The 20,172-nt window shown below is 38.5% G+C and overlaps 1 protein-coding gene across 2 annotated transcripts in view; it reads left to right on the forward strand.

Annotated features, from left to right (window-relative positions):
* LRRC49 (leucine rich repeat containing 49) overlaps positions 1-20,172 on the forward strand; it is an 89,643-nt gene that overhangs the window by 59,022 nt on the left and 10,449 nt on the right. For both annotated transcript variants that reach the window (XM_067534694.1, XM_067534695.1), the window contains 4 exons: positions 3,342-3,425; positions 12,659-12,813; positions 17,862-18,099; positions 19,803-19,988. In XM_067534694.1, the coding sequence (XP_067390795.1) occupies positions 3,342-3,425; positions 12,659-12,813; positions 17,862-18,099; positions 19,803-19,988 (663 nt within the window). The remainder of the gene's footprint in view (positions 1-3,341; positions 3,426-12,658; positions 12,814-17,861; positions 18,100-19,802; positions 19,989-20,172) is intronic.

A 20,172-nucleotide genomic window follows, 5' to 3' on the forward strand; every position in this document is an offset into this window, starting at 1 on the left:
TGAGAATAGGACTTAACATATATATAGAATTTTAAATTTTTTAAAGCACTGTACTAATGTTAATCTGTAGAAAACAGTAGATTTGGTGCTTTGTTATCTTCTATGTTTTCATTTCAGGAATGTGTACATTTCCTGAAAGTTTTTTCTTTTAACTACCAGTTCTGTATAGTTTTTATTGTTGTTTTATTACTTAATCTATTCGTAGGAACATTGTAGAAAATATACCAGATAATGTAGTATTGTTGCAGATTGTAATTCTAATACCAAAGTGGCGGGAGAGGTGAAGAGTAGACAATGCAAGAAAACAGTCAATAAAAGTAAAACCATATATTTTGTTTTCCCTTCTGGTACCCATAGGTCTACTGCAAATTTAAGTTTATTCATAACTGACAGTGTTAGTCCACTCATAAACATTCTATATTAGAGCCAATATTTATTGGGGAGTAGGTTCTCAGAGGCATTTTATGTTCCATCTTTGTGCTCTGCAGGATTTTTAGCAACTCTTACCTGTTAAGTGCCTAATCCAACCCATTAAAGTCAATGGAAACACTCCTATTGCCTCTAATGGGAGTTGGATCAGTCATTTAAATAACACAAGAGCTATTCACATCCAACTTTACAACATTTTTCTTACCCCAAAATCTTGGTTGCTGTATCTTATGGGACTTGTTCTGAGCGGTGATTAGCACAAGTAACCCTCTCTGAGAGTTGTGGAGATTTATAACCTGTTACGATCCTTCAGGCTGCTTGAAGGAGCTTTGAGTAGCAAATCTTTAAGTATCTGAGTCCGTTAAATTGTCTAATTTTTTCTTGACATTGCCTAGTTGGCTCTCTGTCCTGTTTTATTCTTACTCCCAATGTCTAGTATGGCGCAGCCTGAAATAGTTGGGATAAATTCCTACTTGACTTTCAGAAATTATTGTGCTTATTTGGCCTGGGCGCCTGGACAGAGACCTGAGGAAAACTAGCTTTTCTAGATAAATGTTATTATTTACTGTTACTGGATACAAGATAAAGTGTTTACCACAGAAATGTGGTCTAGATCAGTGGTTCTCAACCTGTTCTTTCTGAGGCCCTCCCCCCAACATGCTATAAAAACTCCATGGGCCGGTGGAGGAAGGGGAGACAGCTGGGGCTGTGACTCTGGCCATCAAGCAGGGCCCCCTGGGCATAGGCGTAGTTTGATTTCTAATTTTGGGGGGCAGGGCCCGGCGGGGTTGGGCCAGCTCTGCACAGCGGGGCCGGGGAGGGAGCGCCATCTTCATCCCCTGACTCATCTCAGCAGGCCACCCAGAATGTCTGGTTGGGAGGGTGCAACCAAAAATTATAACTGAAAGGTGGAGTGGGGTCTGCTCAAAAAGTTTGAAAACCACCCAGTGTGCAGGGAGAGGGATAACTGGGGCTGTATGCAGGCTGTGGTGTAGCTCAGGGTTCAGGGAGAGGGATAACTAGGGCTGTGTGCAGGCTGTGGTGTAGCTCAGGGTTCAGGGAGAGGGATAACTAGGGCTGTGTGCAGGCAGGGATGTAGCTCCAGGTGCAGGGAGAGGGGTAGTTTTGGGTTGTATGCTGGGAGGCCCTCCCCTTGCAGCCCTTTCGGTCACTGCTCCCCAAAGGCTCTGCTGGTGCCAGAGCTAGGTCCCCCTCCCAGGTGGCTCTTACTGGCTGTGCAAGCAGTCAAAGAGGGTTAGGAGCTGAGGAGCAGCTGCAGCCCCGTGCACCAGCAGCAGTAGCAGGAGGAGAAGATGAGGGAGAGCTGCGGCTGCCCACTCCATAGCACCAGCCAGAGCAGCAGCCACCCTGCACTGCTCATCTCCGGTTTCCCATCTCCAACCTGGGCAGGGGACCTCGGGGATGGGGGTGGGGGGAAGGGGAGGAGGTGGGTGTGGATCTGCCCCCGGCAGTGCTGCACTCTGATTAGAGCACTGCAGTTTGGTGGGGGCAACCCCTCCCCCCGACCCTCTCTAACTCTATAGGCTCAGGGCTTCTGCCGCACAGGGTGCTGCGGCTCAGGGATTGCAGAACCCCTGAAACTGGAGTGTGGCCCCCCAGCTGGGAACCACTGGTCTAGATTACAAAGATTAACTATTTATTTTGTTTCATTTGTAAAATGTTAATTAATAAATTCTGAACACTATTCAAGTGTGTTATGAGTATATGGACAGTTTTTTGTATGTATCAGGGTGATAGCATTAGAATTGCTCAATATGTGAAAATCGATAACCAAGAGAAAGTTGTTTATTAATAAGAATTATATGAATACAGAAACCTAATCTCTTTTTTCCTTCAGTTTGGCTTACTGTATTTTAGTGATAGAAATCCGATTCACTACTTTAACAAGAATGAGCACTCAAAGAAACTTCACACAATTATTGCAGCTTTCTAAAATTAGAGAATGCTGTATGTTGTTGAAAATAAATTGCTGGAAAGAAACAGGAAATAAAATCGAAAGCCCAGAGTAATAAGTAATAAAAGTAGATCTTTCTTTTACTGTTATCATGCTTAAAGTCAAAAGATTTTAAAGATCTGGGCTTTTGTCCTTTTTTTGTTTCATTATGGTGTAGGAAAATATTTTGTAAAGGGCTTGGTTTATTGCTTTATTTAAATGTGACTCATTGAAATAGCTGTGTGCTAATAAAAATGATAAATAATATTTAAATATATTAGTACAAATATTTTAAAACTTTATAATAGAAATATTTGTATTTTTAATAAAAGCAGACAGCAGAGTTTTAAACAGTCCAGCTAAATACTGCTGCTCCTCTCAATTACTTAAGATCTTTAAGAAAATATAAGTTAACCACTGTTCTAATTTTCCATTATCTGAATTTTGAATGTAAAAACCAACCATACCCACCTACCCCCCTTTCAGGTTACCTTTATATATTATAGAGAAGCAAAAAAGGGAACATGCTCATTTCCCCCCTCTCTTTTCATGTCACCTTTAAACTATAAAACTCCTATAAATTCTTGGTAAAAAATTGATTGTGTGAACACTAAAAGTGGTGGAGGGAGTATATTTTACTCAGTTATTCATTGGAATGTTTTTAATAACACTTTTTATTTAGAACACAGAAAGCTTTATGTGCAGGTTTACATCCTGCATCTCTGTGTTACCTTTGGAATTGTCAGATAAAAACAGAATTAGGAATGTTATCAAGCAATGTTTAACTGTGCCTTCACATCACCCTTTGGTGAATAGACCAGTGAAGATACATTTGCCTTTCAAACATCAGAATTTACATTCCAAACATCCATGTAAATAGCTGTGTCAATAGCTTGTCAGTTATGTTTTCTATAGGTTACTCCTGCTTTAGTAAAGTTGATTTTATTTCTTCATTTAGGAAGAAGAAAGACGCATTGCATGCGTTGCAGCAAGAAAGGAGGAAGAGAAGAAGCGTGAAAGCCACAAACAGACCTTGCTAAAGGTATTTTTTGTGTTCTTTTGAACACTGAAATTAGATAAAATACCATACACTAATTGTATTGACAATGATGACATAGATTCTGATATCTTGGTGTTGTAGTTTAAAGGGACGCTGTCTGCTTTAACATATATACCTACTTTTATTATTAATCTCAAGAAAAATGTGACGCTTATGATAATAAGTCAAAACTGACATATCAGCTCTTCCTATTGGATGTAAAGCTTGCCCAAGCCAATTTGTGGTAGCCTGATCAGCAAAGTGCAGAGCCCTCAGAACACCATCAAATCTGCTCAGACGGCAGTTGTCAGTGATGTGTGATATTGCCTGTCTTTGGCCACAACTGTATGTGGGAGCCTCTCATTGGCCCAGGTGTGAAGGCTGGCTCACATTGACCCCAGTCCATTCAAAATCTGTTCAGAAGGCCCCATGAGTGGCATGGCAAATCAAAGCCGGGTACATGCATGATCACCCCCATTGGACAAGCAGTGTTTATTGCCTACGTGATCTTTTTGTGAAGTTTTCTTTCTAAACAGTTCCGGAGATAGTGGATTCTTTCCTTAATGGGTGTTGGTGAGCCATTAATGTCGTCTGGCTACTCATTGTTATTCCTGAAAGGTTGGCTGTGGGTGTTTCCCACTTCACAACATATTTTAGAAACAGATAGAACAATACTTCATAACTTCACATACAATGACAGCACATACAATCCAACAGGATATTAATATTTAACAGCCCAAGACTTTTAAAACGATACCTCACAAGGCATACTTTGTACAAAACATATCATAATTATATGACGGGGTGAATATGTGGTTCTAGGATGCTGCTTTGAGGCACAGAGTGCCACAGTCACCTCTTTCATTTGGGTTCAGCTTCAACCATCTCTTTTTCATCCATGAGCTGATCTCATCCAAGCACTGGGCCATCTTCAGGTAGTGGTATAATCATATGTGGTGAAGGATAGGTGGAGCTGTGTTCCTCTGCATATTGCTAGCGTTTGAGTCTTTGTTGTCTGACCAGTTCACCTAATGGCTGCATGTAGGTGTTGAATAGGATTGGAGAGAGAATTGATCCCTCTGGGACTCCCCAGGTGAGAGGTCAAGTAGTGGAAGTGCAATTTCCTATTACCGTTTGTTGATTTTGACTCCCCAGGAAGGATTGAAATCATTTTAGCACATTACTCTGAGTCCCACTACCTTTGTCAGGTGAGACGGCAGTATCTTATAGTCAGCAATGTTGAGTACTGCAAAGATTCTACTGGAGTTGGATAATATTGGCTTGAAGAATCTTGCAAAGTCTTGAGTCACCCATGACTTAGGGTACAGCTGCTGGCTAGGTAAGCTGTGGTTTGGCAAGGTAAGATTTTGTGTCACGGGTCTGGAGAGTGTGGGTTCCATGTCCAACAATTAGGAGTTTAGAAGAAAAGGAGCAGCTGGAGATGGTGGGGAGGAATGTAGCATGTGTGTAAAATTGTTCAAATGAAAAGGGAATTAGGAACCATATACTGGAAGCACTAGGTTAAAAAATAAACAAGGAAATAGATAAAGAGATGGGGTTGAATTGTTATATGGTAAACCTACAGTGTTCCTACATTTTCTTTCCTTCATTACTCCTATTCTCTTTCCTCATTATCTCAGGCTTAGCAGAGAAGTAATAGCACAGAAACTATAAACAGCTCCCCACCCTTTAAAAAAACCTAAAACACTATAGAGGCATCTTCAAAAGAGATTATATCATATTTGAAACAAAAAAATATTTATATTGGATCTAAACATTGACACTAAGAAAGCGGCATTTTGTAACAAAGAGGCCGTCTTTTGGCATAACCCAGTTAGAAAGAGTTCCGTAATTTTTTCTTTAAACAAAGGGCATAGTAAGAAAAATCCCTGTAAAAATAGTTTATAATTTGTGACAGAATAGGTTCTGGAAAATATCTTATATCCATTTAAAAATGTGTGTCATAATTTTAAAAGATACAAGTCATAACTCTCTAAAGGCTTAATAGACAGAGATAGAAATAAAGTCATGTCAATATGCAAAACACATTTACAATAAAAGTAACATTTAAATATAAAATGTATACAGTTTTGGATTTTTAATTGATTAAAAAAGAAAGATTAAAAATAAGGAATTAATATATGAAATACTCATTTACAGAGCAGTTTTGTAATAAAAAAATGAAAATTTGAAAAGAGAAGCTATTCTCCTGTAAGCATATAAAGGAAGGAGATAAAGATTGGCCCTTTTCACCCTTGTTATCTGTAGAAATGTACCCCCTCCTTTTTGCTAAAACTACTGTTGTCAGTGAAAGAATAATTTAAGACTTTCTAAATGTTTAAAGCACATAGGAAATATCACAGAGGAAAATATAGATAGCTCATATTTACATGTGTTTTACTAAAAAAGTGAAGTTTAAAAAGGTAAAATCCATGTGTCAGCATGAAGGATTGAGTAACTATAGTAAGGAGAGAGATGAGCACATGGCATATCTGAAGTAGGATGTTTCCCAACAGCCCCTCCTATTTTTTTGTTTTGTTTTGAAAATTTAATATTTGCAGAGAGAGAATTTTTAATCACAAGATTAAAATTAAAAAACCCTTAAAGCTTTTTAAATGGCTCTAAATGTGGGGGAAAAAAACCCACACAAGCAGTCCGAATTCACCCCATAGACAGTAAAATAAATTCAAAATGGCTGCCACGCCAAAAGTGTACATATCCACCAATGAAACCAAAGGGCAGGACATAAATCAAAAAGAGAGAGTGGAACCCTGTCCAGTCCAGTTATAGAATAAGTAAAGGGTTAGAGCCTATTACTACTTATTTTTCCAAATAGAATCAAATGTGCCATATGCAGTGCTGGTTGCCATAATTGCATTTGATACTATCCTGATGAAATTATTCTTTTTAATATTTATTATTCAGGCTTCCGCTAGTGGTTGTATTGTTGTCCTTGGAGGCCAATCTAGTACTTTGCATGAATAGGCAGGCCACTTTGCATTCTTGTATGTAATTTCCCTTTGATTCACTTGTTATTCTTAGTCTGCTTTCTGCATAAATTGTTATTGTGTATATATATTTTATTTAAAATTGGATATGATGAACATGTATCTCATTTATTCTCAATTTTAAATGAGAAATAAATTAAGTAGCCTCTTTGCTGCTTACTTCAAGTATGCTTTTTGGACTCAGTATGAGGTAATACGTTGATTTAATAACTCTCTTGATAAATTAGAGTTCCAAGTTTCTTACTTTAAAAATATTTTTGAAAAATCTTAAATAAACCAAACAATTTTGAAACCATGAGGTACTTTGAGGGCTCTGAAAGAGTTTGGAGGAAATGTTTCAATACTTTTCATATCGGATAGTATTATAAAGTATTATGTATGTTTCTTTGAGGCCTTACGTTTCCTAAAAATAGATCTCTACCAGATTCTGCATTTAACACATGCTCCACAAAAAGCGTTCTAAATTAATATATATTATAATGGCAAAATTGCTTCCCTTTGGACTAGTTATGGTAAGGAGATGGTGGAGGCAATTAAATAAAAATTGGCATTTTGAATGCTAGTGCTGGTTATATGCTTAGGTATAAATAACTAGGGAAAAGGAAAAGTACACTAACTCTATACATTATAACTACAGAAGAATACTAATAAAGGCTCTTTACTATCTATATGAATATATATTTTTTTCAAATTATAGGGAGGATATTGGACTAACATCATTAGATCCTGTTGCATATAGGCATAAATTTCATTTTCCTGAATCAGTGATGCTCCTTGTACCTAGGAAAGACCACCTGCCATCCCTTTGGATGAATGTTATTGCCATTTCCCTCTCTGACTTTTAATCTAGCAAGGGGATGTGTGTCTGGGTGAGGGACAGGTGCTCCAACTCATACAGGAGACATATCAGGAATGATGTGAGGTGCTGAATCAGCACCTTTCTTCATCGCATGCTGGGCCCTTTGTGTATTCCACATGTGAGTAAGCATGTGCATCATGTGCCTAAGTCAGGAAATTCTAACAAGCTGTGTCTGTCTTTCCACCACCAAGGACTTGCATGGCAGTTTATGCTGGCAGAAACCCAAAGTGAATCTGGCCTAATGTCATTGTTAAAACACATTTTATATTGTGTATTGTTAGGTAGCTCCAGACTTATTGATCAATAAACAGTATGATAATGTTCATGGTGGTTACAAAATAAAATATCTGTCATATTTCTCAATATTTCTTTCACTTTAATGGAGATGGAAATCTTCAAGTGCAGCTCATTTGTTTCCTTTTCTGAGTTGCAGTTGTTTACTAAACTCCTGGATTTGCCTCTAAGTTTGCTATATAAAATGTTAGTGATTAGCTAAAGCATGGGGGATGCAATTAGCCATAGAGAACTGCATTGATTTCTTTTAATGAGATGTAATATATACACAGAAGGCTGTCAAAATAGTAGTTTAGTCTGATGAACTTGAACTAAATTAGATGTTCACACTGGCTGATAAGGGCTTCTTCTCTCATTTGTTGCTCTCTTTTCCACTGAACAAATAATGCCTACCTTTCAAATCACTTTAATTTCTAAAGAGATGTAATTCTTTTGGTTTTAATCTGAAACCCTTTGGAAGAGTAACGTAAACTTTTGAATATCCTGCAATTTGTTTTACTCATATGATTTTATATTATGTCTCTGTCTCTCTTTCATAGATAATGGTTGCATTTAAAAAGTTTCTACTGTTTTCAAAGATCTTACTAACTCAACCAGTATTCCCCAGTGCATGTATAGTATATACGCCTCAAACTGGCAAAGACTTTAAAACTAGTAGAAACATTTTAAATTCAACCACTCTGAATAATCTGCTGTAGTTTCCATAGACATCTAACTGTGAAGACCTGTTAGGTGTCTTGAAACTCATATTTTCATAAGGCTTTAAAATTTAGTTGACTAACCCCTGCCTTAATAAGGAGGGAAAAGAACTCTAATGTTTCAAAGTTGAGTACAGTAACTACACTAGGAGGAGGAGGATGTGCTTTTCAAATTGTTGACTTTAACCCCTTTATTGTGTAACAAGGAATTTGTAAGTTTAAAAACAATTCCATACAAAAAGCTCTGTTAAGAAAATGTTTAGGCTACATAGATAAGCACTCAGAAGTCAGGAAATGCCAAGTATTGTTTGTTTATGTACTGCTTTCTCGTTCAAAGAACTGTACAGTTCTTCTCTCATCTGTAGCTAAATTATTATTTATTTGCATTATAGTGGTGTCTACAAATCCCCCCTGGGTAGGCACTATGCAAACACATAGTAAGAGGCAGTCCTTGCCCCAAAGATTAATTTTATAGATGGAAACTGGGACTTAAGGGACTTGGCCAGGATCACACATTGAGCAAGTGTTGATCCAAGGTCTTTTGATTCACAGGCTAAGGCCTAACCTAGTATACTGCAGAGCCACACAGGCAAATCATTCAAACATTTTCTCTGATTTTTCCTATTTTCAAAATGGTGGTAATAATACTTTTCACTTCATAGGGCTTTTTCTTCTGTGGATATCAAAGGTGCTTGACATAGATGTCAAAACATTAATAGCTCCATTTTACAGAACTGGTCACAGAATCTGTTCCTTACCACAAAATGTAGGCTTTAGTTTAAAAAATAATTAAGCTTCTAGCTCTTCAGATTGCAAAGATAATCTTCTAAATGTAAATCAATATACTACTATTTTCCTGAGTCTGCAAGCCAGTAGCCTAAAACATAGTTCTAAAGGAGCTGCAAACTGCTCCCTTTCACCTAAATCTATGAGCTGTTAAATCTGAAGCCAAATGTTGATAGGGTCAGGTGTAGCTAAGCATTTTCACAGCAAAGCATTTTAGTAGAAACATCCCGGTAAAGTGATTGATTATTCATGGTGTTCGATGCAGAGGAGGATATAACGATGGGTAGTTAGATAGCTGGTTGTCAAGGGATGCTATGGTGCAAAATCAGAAGTTCATGCAGGCGCCAGTGCATATTTCAGAGCACCATTATAACGTGGTGTTTGCATAAAGCAGTGACTAAAATGAGCATCCATGTATTGCACCAAGTTCCAAACGATTTCAAAGTGTAGCCCCACATAAAGCTTGTGAAAAATGTAGCAATATTTCAAGATGAAGAATTTCATAAACAAGAGGTGAAAGCATGCAATAGTATATTGCAGTGCAGTAAATGTTGAAGTTAGAATAAAATGATGGCAGCAATGCTGTAGATAAATTATTAAACATTTAATGGCTTCATCGAACTCTATCTTTTTAATGAGAGCTTTTCCTTATTGGTCATGTTGATGAGTTGCTTAATTTTATAGGAGTGGGAAGGTAAAAACAACTCTCTGATAAATAGAAACACTGTTACTTTTCAATTGAAAGACATGTAAAGTTCAGCAGGTTTTGACTTAGTGTCTCTACTTTGAATGGTCCTTACAATATGTGCTAACTACTTATGCTAAACAATCTGTTCCCCCTTGCATTTTGCTGTGCCGCTGGGAGTACCTTTCCCAGACTTGAACTACGAAGTTCTTCTTCAAAGCTTGTCTCTCTCACCAGCATAGATTGGTCCAGCAGAAGATATTACCACACCCACCTTGTCTCTCAGCCATAAAGAAAGGCAGACTCTGACATTCAAATCGGATCATCTGTAACAGAACTGAAACTTAAAAAAAAATAAAAAAATGACAGTGTCTTTACCCTTAAAACATACTCTGATACAGAAGACTGCTGCACACTTCAGGCTATAGTCTTCTTCCAAAATCACTTGTACTGAATTTAGAGGGGGTACTAATGGTCACGGCAAATAGAAAGTATTTGGGTATTTTCCATATCACTCTCCCAATGTTTCCTCTTGTCTCCACCGCTTCCAAAATAATTTTACTTAGTTTCCTTTGATCCCCAGCTTTCTTTTCTCTGTCCCATTTAGCAGTGCCTTCTCACCCGGTTTTCATTTTGCTAAAGTTCCCCTGTCCCTCTCTCTCTTTCTAATTCCTTTCCATCAAAAGTAATTTTTATGGCTCCGAATATTACCTTTTCTCTTCCAGTTCCATTTGTTTTTACATTCCCCTGCCACTTTCAAAAGGCATCAGCTAATATCAGGGAAGTAGGCTTTGTTTGATTCCATTCTGTGTAGCTTGCACTGTCTGGTTTATTAGTAAACTTATTTTGTTGATGATTAGTTAGCTTAACGATATGTTAGATGGCTTGCCTGCACTTAAGGAAGTGATTGCAGTGATGATAAAGCGTTATGTGAAATAAGTCTAAGGGATTTTTTTATTGAAGATTAGTCATTCTCATTTGGGTCAAATTAACATAGAAATCTAAATTACAAGTTGGAAGTTACAATTGCAATTCAACATTCCAAATATCCAATGGAGGGTAACGTGATAGATCTCTTTGCCTAAGAGTGACATTATGACTCTTCCTCTTTTACTTTCCCTGTATACAGTGTAACATGTTAGGGACAACATATAGGTTGTGTATTAGATACAATTATTCTGCACATGACAAATTTCAATTTGACTAAACATATTTTAATGAGCCATTTCTACACTACTTAACTAAGTATTGGAACATTTTAAACACGTTTTAGAGTACTGTGCTCAACCATTATGTAAGTAATCTGTGTGAGTGAAAAAAGAAAACATCATGTTCGGTCAGTAAGGTTCTCCCATAAACTATCAAAAATTCTATTCAGTCTTTAAAATTTACCTAATCAACCTCAAGAATAATCAGAAAGTGCCTCTGACTATCCTCTCATACATCATAGTTCTGCATTCATATACCAGACCCTTCCAAGGGTGGAATTGGAAGCCTCAGTTCAGATGTGAGTACTCTCTTCTGAATCATACTGATGTTACTGACACCTTTCAGGAATGATTTTTTTCCCTACAGATTTTCTTTATATAACAGTGATATTCTGACAAATGCCAACCGGAGCTTGGAAATTTTAATTTAAAGGCTTCTTCTCTACACTGCCTCACAGTTCAGACTATAAGCTTGTAAATAAGAGTGCGCACCAAAGTTCTGCTCTGTAATTCCTTTGTGTGGACACTGCAGGCATGAACTAAAAGGTTCCTAATTTGCATTAATGTAATCCTCTTCAAACAGGGTAACATTAAGGTGAACAGGAACCTTTTAGTTTGTGCCTGCAGCATTCACAGGGAAGTGTTCAGTGCAGCACTTTGGTGTGCACTGCTGTTCAGACTCCCGCAGACCAAACGGCGTAGCCGAATAGACATGCCCTAGAACCTTTTCTATGTATTCAAAGGGTATATTTCTACAGCAGCATGAATTAGGATGGAATATTGTTAACTAATGTTTGACATTTCTGGCTTTTGTCAGTGTCATAACCTCAATGTTCTATAGAAAGAGATGGTGTTTTGTACTTCGTTCTTTGCAGTTTTTCCTTTTATATAGCAGAATAGATCTATTCAAGTTTCACTAAGAAGCACTGTGACAGTTAGATCTGATTCAGCATAATCAACTGAACTGAAACAAGCAATTAATTTACATTTTGAAAACATTTATACTGTTTAAAGTTTTAATCTGAGAACAGTTCAGGTGTAGGTCCGTGAGCTACTAAAATCAACAGTCACCTTATACTTAAACCTCACAGAAAGCTGTGTATTAAAAGGCCAATACACAGACAATTGGCTTGAGTTTCATGAATATACAACATCAAATTTTTAATATAAAATATCATCTGGATTCTTGAAATGCCTTCACTAATTAATTGTCAGGAACTGTAATGTCATTTGAATGCTGTTCTTGGAATATTCCTTTGGTGACAAAAGAAAAAAATGGGGACAGTTTTTGAACTTAATCCCTCGCCAAATCTTTCTAAATATTCAAATTCTACATCTACAGGAAAAAGTCAATATGTAAATTACTGCTGCAGAGAAGTTAAAGGGAAGGGGGAACTTGGGGGAGACAGCTTATCCTTCTCTGCTAAAGCAGAGCAAGAGTTCTCCCCCTCCTGGCTATATTGTTTAAGGATTAGTTAGTGATTGTGTTACACTTTCAATGATGAGGCTTCAGTTTCTGGAAGGATAATTTTGGGCTGGATCATAGCCTGTCCAGCATGAAAGCACTGGGAGTGGAGGTGGAGTAAGGCACCCCCATCTATCAATTTGTGTTTGACTACGGAATGTATTCTTCGGGTACAAACCAACATACAAGTAATGTATCATTCAGATAATTTCTTGTGGTTGTTCATGTTTCAGGAAAAGAAACGACTGACAATTGGCAACATTGCTCGCCAATGGGATATTCAGCAGAATCGAGTTGCCCTTGTGACATCTTCAAATCAAGATAAAAAAGACAGTGACTCCTGTCAGATTAATGGCAGTACTGCATATGTATTTCCTGAAGAAAACAGGTATACATGTATTTTCTTGGAAGTATATTTCCTAGCTAAAGTTTTATATTTAATACAAATGTAATAAAAACGAGAAACACTAGTCCTTCCATTCATTCTCTCTTTTCCCCTGTTGTCCTGGCAATCACTTTTGTTCAAGTTTTTGCATTCTGAAAGTTGAAAAGGCTGCATAATTCCTTCATCTAAAATGATGGCTGGATAATGCTTTTACAGGCCTGGTATGCAATTAAAATTTAGGTTGATCTAGCTACATCGCTTTGAGCTGTGAAAAATTTTGCACCCTGCATGATGCATTTAGGTCAGCTTAGCCTGCACTGTGGGTGCAACTAGATCAGTGGAAGAATTCTTCTGTCGACCTAGCTACAGCCTCTTGGAGAGATGGATTTACCTTCATGGATGGAGAAATCCTTTTCTTGGGGAAGTGTCTATGTAAACAGTCCATTAACCCCTTCCTCCATTCCAAAACCTTTAGACCTTCTCTGCAAAAAAAATTAATAATTCCTACTTTACTGAAAAGAAAAATGCCAGAGAAAGCTGCTGTTTTTTAGTGGCATGAAAGAGTGGCCTTTCAAAAATACTCTTTAGCCAAAGAGAAAGTGCACTGTGCTGGAAGTCAGGACACGGTGAGTTCAATTGTTGCCTCTTCTTCTAAATGTTTTGAATCACTTTATGCACTTCCCACTCTTATTTAATAAAGCTTTAGGTATTCTTCCCAAGTTTTACAGATGAAATATTTGAACATCTGTAAGTTTGGATAAGATAACTTCTGACACAGTTATGAAGAAAATCCATCTCATCCATTTTGCCATACTGTGTCTCAAGAAGATTAGGCCAGAGCTATGTGTTTGGCTATGTTCTATGTAAATGGAAAAGGGTAGAGGTTTCAGATATGACATTATGCATGATATAGATGGTGACAGGTTGTATATTTTGTTGTATGACTAGAGAAATACTAATCTGGTTTTGTCCAGGATCTGTATTGCATTTCCTGCAAAACAGAAGTGGTCAAAGGTAGTGTGTGTGTGTGTGTGTGTGTGTTGGGCTTTTTCTGAGCTTAGTTATCAGAAGGAATTCTTCAACAGAACTTCAGAAAATCTTCCATTTTCCATCCTTTCAGCTACTTATGTCCTTATCCCCAGTCACTCAAAGCATTTTCTCAGTTGAGAGCCCATGTATGATTTCTGCTGAATAGAGTCCTTATTAAGTTGAGAATGCTTACTCTAGGCTGCTTTTTCTTCTACATTTTCACTTTGATGCATTCAGTAGCTTCTATCAGTAAAAATCAGAGAAATGTTAAAATTGATCAGAGTATTAAAATATTATATCAACATTTAAAAGGATGTACATGACTTCTTTTGCTTCTGAATGTTAGTTAGATATGCATGAACGTCTGCTTGAACATTAAATACTATTCCTGATTGCTACTAATAAATTTATGTTCATGTATTTGTTCACTCTTTATTGTAAATAATTCACACTTTTACTTTTGCATCCAGCTCCTTCCATAAAAATCTCAAAGGGACAGTTGAACCTGTCTACTATTGTTAAATTAAAAACTTTGATTATTAAAAATCAGTCTTAAAAGTAATATTGAGTAGTATCATGTGCCATGCAGGTTTTAAACCTAAAGTTGAGCTACTTTATATTGGTATCTGTATTATATCTTTTTACTCAGAATATTTCCAAAGACAGTAGATTGTCAAGACAGAGTTAGATTAGTGATGGGTCTAACTCTGGTACTCATAACATAAATTCTTTCTTTGTACAACAAAACATGTATTATGTTGTCCTGATTCCACTGCTTTCATTAATGTTTTGCCAGAGCGCCTTCTGTAACAACATTTGTTTGTTATACAGGTCTAGAAGTCAGCCTGGATACAAGAGGTTTTAAAAGAAAAAAATAGTATGAACTCATTGGGCAGATGTAAATAGGTCAAACTTAAGTATCCATCAGTAGTATTCTGTAGCACATCTGTTCAAATGAAGGTACCAATATAAAGTTCCAGCTATGCCTTGCAAAAATAGTGGATGTATATATTTTCAAAGCATCTCAGTATGTTGTTTTGTACATAAACTTTGTTAGTTATGTAGCCATAGAGCTACAAAAATTACCTGCTTTTTAATCTATTCCATTTTTAAATTGCTTACTTGTTTAAAAATTCAACTTTCCCCACAGTTCGCTACTGTGATGTTCTGTCTTTTCATATTTTGAAAAATGAAACAGACTGCAGAAACTGAAACTTAACTGTGTGTGCAAGTGCAGAAGTTGCATTTTCTAACACTGTATATGTATTGTTTTACAGTGATTCAGAGTCCATTACAAATATAAGATGAACTTAAGACCCAGTCCCTCTTAAAATATGTTGCTATGGAAGATTATTGAGAAAACTCACATTATGTTCCCATTTCAATATAATATGATGCAGAATAATCATGAGACATTGTTATACCTTATAATGTGAGATTATCAAGGGAGCCCCTTACTCTCCCCTTATGATGTGTGTTATGATGGTGAAAAGATTTTAGTGCAAGTTGAACAGGCTCCTGCTACAATTTCAAAACTAAATGGAAAAACAAAATAAAAGGGCCACCAAGCCTCTTTGGGTATATCTGTACTGCAATAAAACACCCGTAGCTAACAGGCAAGTGGGCAGGGTCCCAGAGTGCAGCTCCAGCCTTAGCTGTAATGTCTACACTGCAGTTTTATAGCCCCACAAACAAGCCCGTGAGCCAAACTCAGCTGACAGAGGCCAGCTGCAGGTGTTTTAGTGCAGTGTAGACATACCCCGAAAGTGTACGGAAAGCACAGCTTTGTTACCATTCATTCATACTCCTGGTTTTACTTTGGCTTCTACTAGATGTACATGAGTAGTTTTAATTGAGGGGAGGGGAGAGAGACCTCAGTTCCCATCTGAGATCAGTTGATAGGTATCTCATTCGAGCCAGGGCCCACAAGGGGCATCTCCAACACATGGGGCTGCTTCATGGCTGGTCCCCGCCCTGAGCAAACTGGCAATGTTGGCGAGGCACCGACCCCCATCTCGCCCGGCCTCGTGAGCCTTGACACCATGAAAACAATTGCCGGAATGGCACAGGTCATGATCCCACCACCAACCAGAGTCCAGCCACTGGCCAGACTCCTGGCATCACTCCCCATTATGGCACCTCTTGGCATTGTGGCACCATTCGGCATCACGGCACTGCTCAGCATCGCAGCACTGATTCATGGCACCAAGGGACACAGCACCACCCTGGTCACCTAGAAGTGACTCCTCCGATTCAGTATCCCAGGTGGAATCACAGGGATTATGAAGAAACGAGTACCGAGCAGGCCAGAGATATGAGGCAACATCCCAGAGGCATGTCCTGCCAACATGATCCCCCACCCAATGGCAGATGCCTCCTCAGTGGCCAGTGTGGGCTCTGTGGACAACCCAGGCCTTTCAAGGCTCCCACGTGGGTTGCTTGTATTCATGCCCCTTGGAGGTGAGAGCACCCCCTCCTCCATCGGAGAGGGGCTCAGTGCCAGGAGCGAAGGTAACGGAAGTCTGTGGTACCCCTGTAGGGGACCTTACAACACTGGAGGAGCCCCAGGACCCTGGGATGGTCCTGGCCTCCTCGTCCTTATCCTTGGAGAAGGTGGTGGCTGATATGTCCATAGCCCCTTTACAGGACGATTACAAAGCCCACCAGGAGCTCTTAAAGAGAATGACCCAAAACCGGAAGGTGGAGGAAATTGAGGACTCTGCCCTGCCATTGGTGGACATACTGACATCTTCCAGCTCAACAAGGGTGGCCTTACCCCTCAATGAGGCCATCTCAAAGCCAATAAAGACTTCGTGGCAAATTCCCGCATCCCTTCAGCCCACAGTGAAGCAGGTCAAGAGGAAGTACTTTGTACCCCTGAAAGGGTAAGAGTACTTGTACACGCACCTTCCTCCAGGATCCCTGGTTGTGGCCGCAGCCAACAGTTGAGAGTGATAAGGGCAACAGTCCATCTCCCAAGGTTAAGGAGGCCAGGAAATTGGATCTGCTCGGAAGGAAGGTGTATTCCATGGGGGGGGCCTCCAGTTGAGAATATCGAACCACCAGCCCCTCTTAAGTTGCTGCGACTTCAACTCCTGGACAGCCATGTCTAAGTTTAAGGAACTCCTACCGTCGGAGTCTAGGGAGGTGTTCGCAGCATTGGTGAAGGAAGGCAGGGCCATAACCAAGGCATCCCTCCAGACCGCCTTGGATGCTGCGGATGTGGCAGCATGCACCATGGCCACAGCTGTAGTGATAAAGCATAGCTCCTGGCTCCAATCATTAGGCCTGCCCTACGAAATACAGCTGACAGTGCAGGACTTTCTGTTTTGAGGATAGCTCCCTCTTTTCTGACCAAACGGACATGCGACGTCATATTCTGAAGGACTCTTGTGCCACCTTAAAATCTCTGGGCCTCCACACACCAGTCCTATCCCGAAAATACTTTAAGCCTCAGCCTTTGAGCCACTTCCAACCACCACAATAGAGGCAGGACTTTGGGAGGCAGTGTAACAAGGGCTTCAGAAGAAAGCTTCTTCAGGAGAAAGGGCTTCAGCACCCCCATCAGCAACACTCCTTATCAATGGAACTTTAATGGAATTTGTTGCATGAAAAATTATACATGTTAGGTAAACTTTTACAGGGTCAAGTCTTTAGTTTTGTTCCCTGAATTTGAATGTAAAGTCATTTGAGCAAATGCACATATTGAATTTCTGTTTGTGGCAATCAACACCAGCACAAAATGGTCAAACATTTGAGCCAGAATTTTAAAGTGATTGCTAGTTTTGGGTGATACTGTGCATCCACAACATTATTTGATAGCAGTGGGAACTGCCAGCCTATAGCATCTCTGAAAATCAGGCTCTAGGGGTCTCAAGTTGGACATCCAGAATTAGTGGATATTTTTGAAAGATTAGGCTTTGGTGACGTGTAGGACTTCTGGAATATTAATATTCACTTCAGTCAAATACCCAAAAAGATATCTTCTCTTTTACATTGTATCTGTTTGTTTCTCTGTACAGGTCTCTTGATACAATACTGAGCAATGCTGTACAAGGCTTATCTGTCCTAGATTCTCACTTGGTCGAAGTGGAGGGAGACACTCTGTACTTGTATGGTTCTGGAGCTCTGGAATCCCTGGATCGAAACTGGAGCGTTCAGACATCTGGAACTGTCACCACAGTCTCCTTTATGTTCATAGAATTTGATGAAATTGTTCAAGTGCTATCAAAACTGAAGATTAAATTTCCTAATTCAGTGGTAAGAGTTTTCTCTGACACTTCAGCAGTCTAAATAGCTACAGAATATTTGGATGATCTTTATTAACACCTTATTTTAGTAAAGTAACCTTTAGTTTTTGCCTTATTACTTATGTATATGAATTTGGGTTATTAGTCTATATTGTACTTTTGACTTGATAAGGCCTTCTTGATTGAGCAAGAGACTTTAGTCAGAATTCTCAAAGGGGATTGAGGGATACCTCGTAGGTTGGAAATTTATTTCTGACACAATAAACATTTCTTTTGACCCTTCATAACAAAAGAAAAGGGTTGCTAAATTGTGAGATGGAAATACAATATTTTTACATTGTTGATCCATGATGTCCATGTATCAAGAAGTATTTGTTTGTGTAGCAAGACCAGGGTCTGAGCAGCTGGAGACAGAGAAGTCAGAGGTGGTGCTAATTAAGCAAAGAGCTCATTGGAGTTCTGCAGTTCTTGCTCAGCCAAAAAAACATAAATGTGCAATGTCTCTGGCCACATTCCCTCCAGGCAATGTGGGTCTGTAAACTCAAAAGAAGTAACATAAAACTAACTAGAACAGTATAAACGGGTCAGCTCAGGTCAGAGCTCCCTCCCTCGGTTTCTGGTCTCTTCTTCTCATAAAGATAGCCTAGCCTTTTTTTTTTTTTTTTTTTAAGGTTCTGAGCTTAATTGAGTATACTTGCTTCTGCACAGATAGGTATGTCCAGCTAGGACTGCAAAATCCCAGCAGAAGTTTTAATCCCCCAAAACCTCATTCTTCAATCTGGATCATTGTGACCTCCTTCCAGGAGTGCTTCTGGAGCGGTGTTGGAAGGAGCAGCAGAACTGAGGACTCCATGACCTGTACAGCTGTTACAGTCAGGAAGCAATCAGACACTACATACTCAAAATATGTCTTGCTTATTTCCTTGCTTACAGTGTAGAAATATACCACACTTTTCTTTCTATACAAAGTCTAACCAAACCTTGTTGATGCAACACTTCTGCAGAGGAGTGTGGGATTATTGTTAATGGCCCAATTTAAACCCAAGGAATCACAAAAATGGCATAATAAATATGTGTGCTAATCATCCAAAAAACTGGGGATTTGGGTCCTATACGCCTGTAACTTAGTAAAAAATATTAATGCGAAGTGTCTGACTTAAGTGATCATGACATTATAGAATTATATTTACTTGAAAAAGTTATGGCCACACTTTTCTGAAAACTTACCTTAGGTGTTAATTGGTTTGTATTTTTACATTCTTTAATACCCCCTTGATGAATTTTCATCATTAAGACGACAGAATAGCTGTGAGGGTGCCCTTACTCTTTCAAATGAAGAAGATTGTAAGTGCTAAGGTTTTCCCACTAGAAGACCATCAGAGGGTACTATATCACTGAGATCTCCTGTTTTATTTTCCTTTTTTTATTCTAATTTCTTGAATACATATGGGAGAGGACTTCTTTTAAAGATGAAATGCTTCATATGCCATTTTGTTTTGAATAGATATTAAAAGCTCTGCACATCAGGTGAGCCCAATTGTTTAGATGGACCGAAGAGCTGGTTAGTCATGTCTGAGGAGAATTTAAGTAGTATGGAATGGAGCTGATCTAACACTGAGCTTGATGTCTATAAGATAGTTGTGTTGCCTCATTATTATGTCTTCCTCAGTAGGTTTAACATAGTTCATGTCTTTTTGTTTTGTTTTGTTACAGCACCTGAAGTTTAAGGAGACAAATATTGTCATGTTTCAGCAATTTAATGCATTAGCACAGGTGCGTCGCATTGAACAGTTGACAGTTGATCCTCAGGGAAATCCAGTTGTCAACTTTACTCTGTGGAAATACTATGTACTGTTTAGACTCAACCATTTTAATCTGCAGAAGATAAATGGAACTGAGGTAAGAGGAAGTTTTTTTTAGGAGTACAAGGAGTGTATTACCTCTCAAAATTATTCCTATAAAATGAATGCTAATTAATTTAAAGGACAGATTCTTATTTCATACATTTATATTGATTAAATATTAATAAAATTAATAGAGCCACTCTATTCATTATTGTGCAAAAGTAAAGAGCTGTAGATAC

Source organism: Emydura macquarii, unplaced genomic scaffold, assembly GCF_026122565.2.
Source record: "Emydura macquarii macquarii isolate MOO-44397 ecotype Brisbane River unplaced genomic scaffold, CSIRO-AGI_Emac_v2 contig_3451, whole genome shotgun sequence".
Taxonomy (NCBI): Eukaryota; Metazoa; Chordata; order Testudines; family Chelidae; genus Emydura; species Emydura macquarii.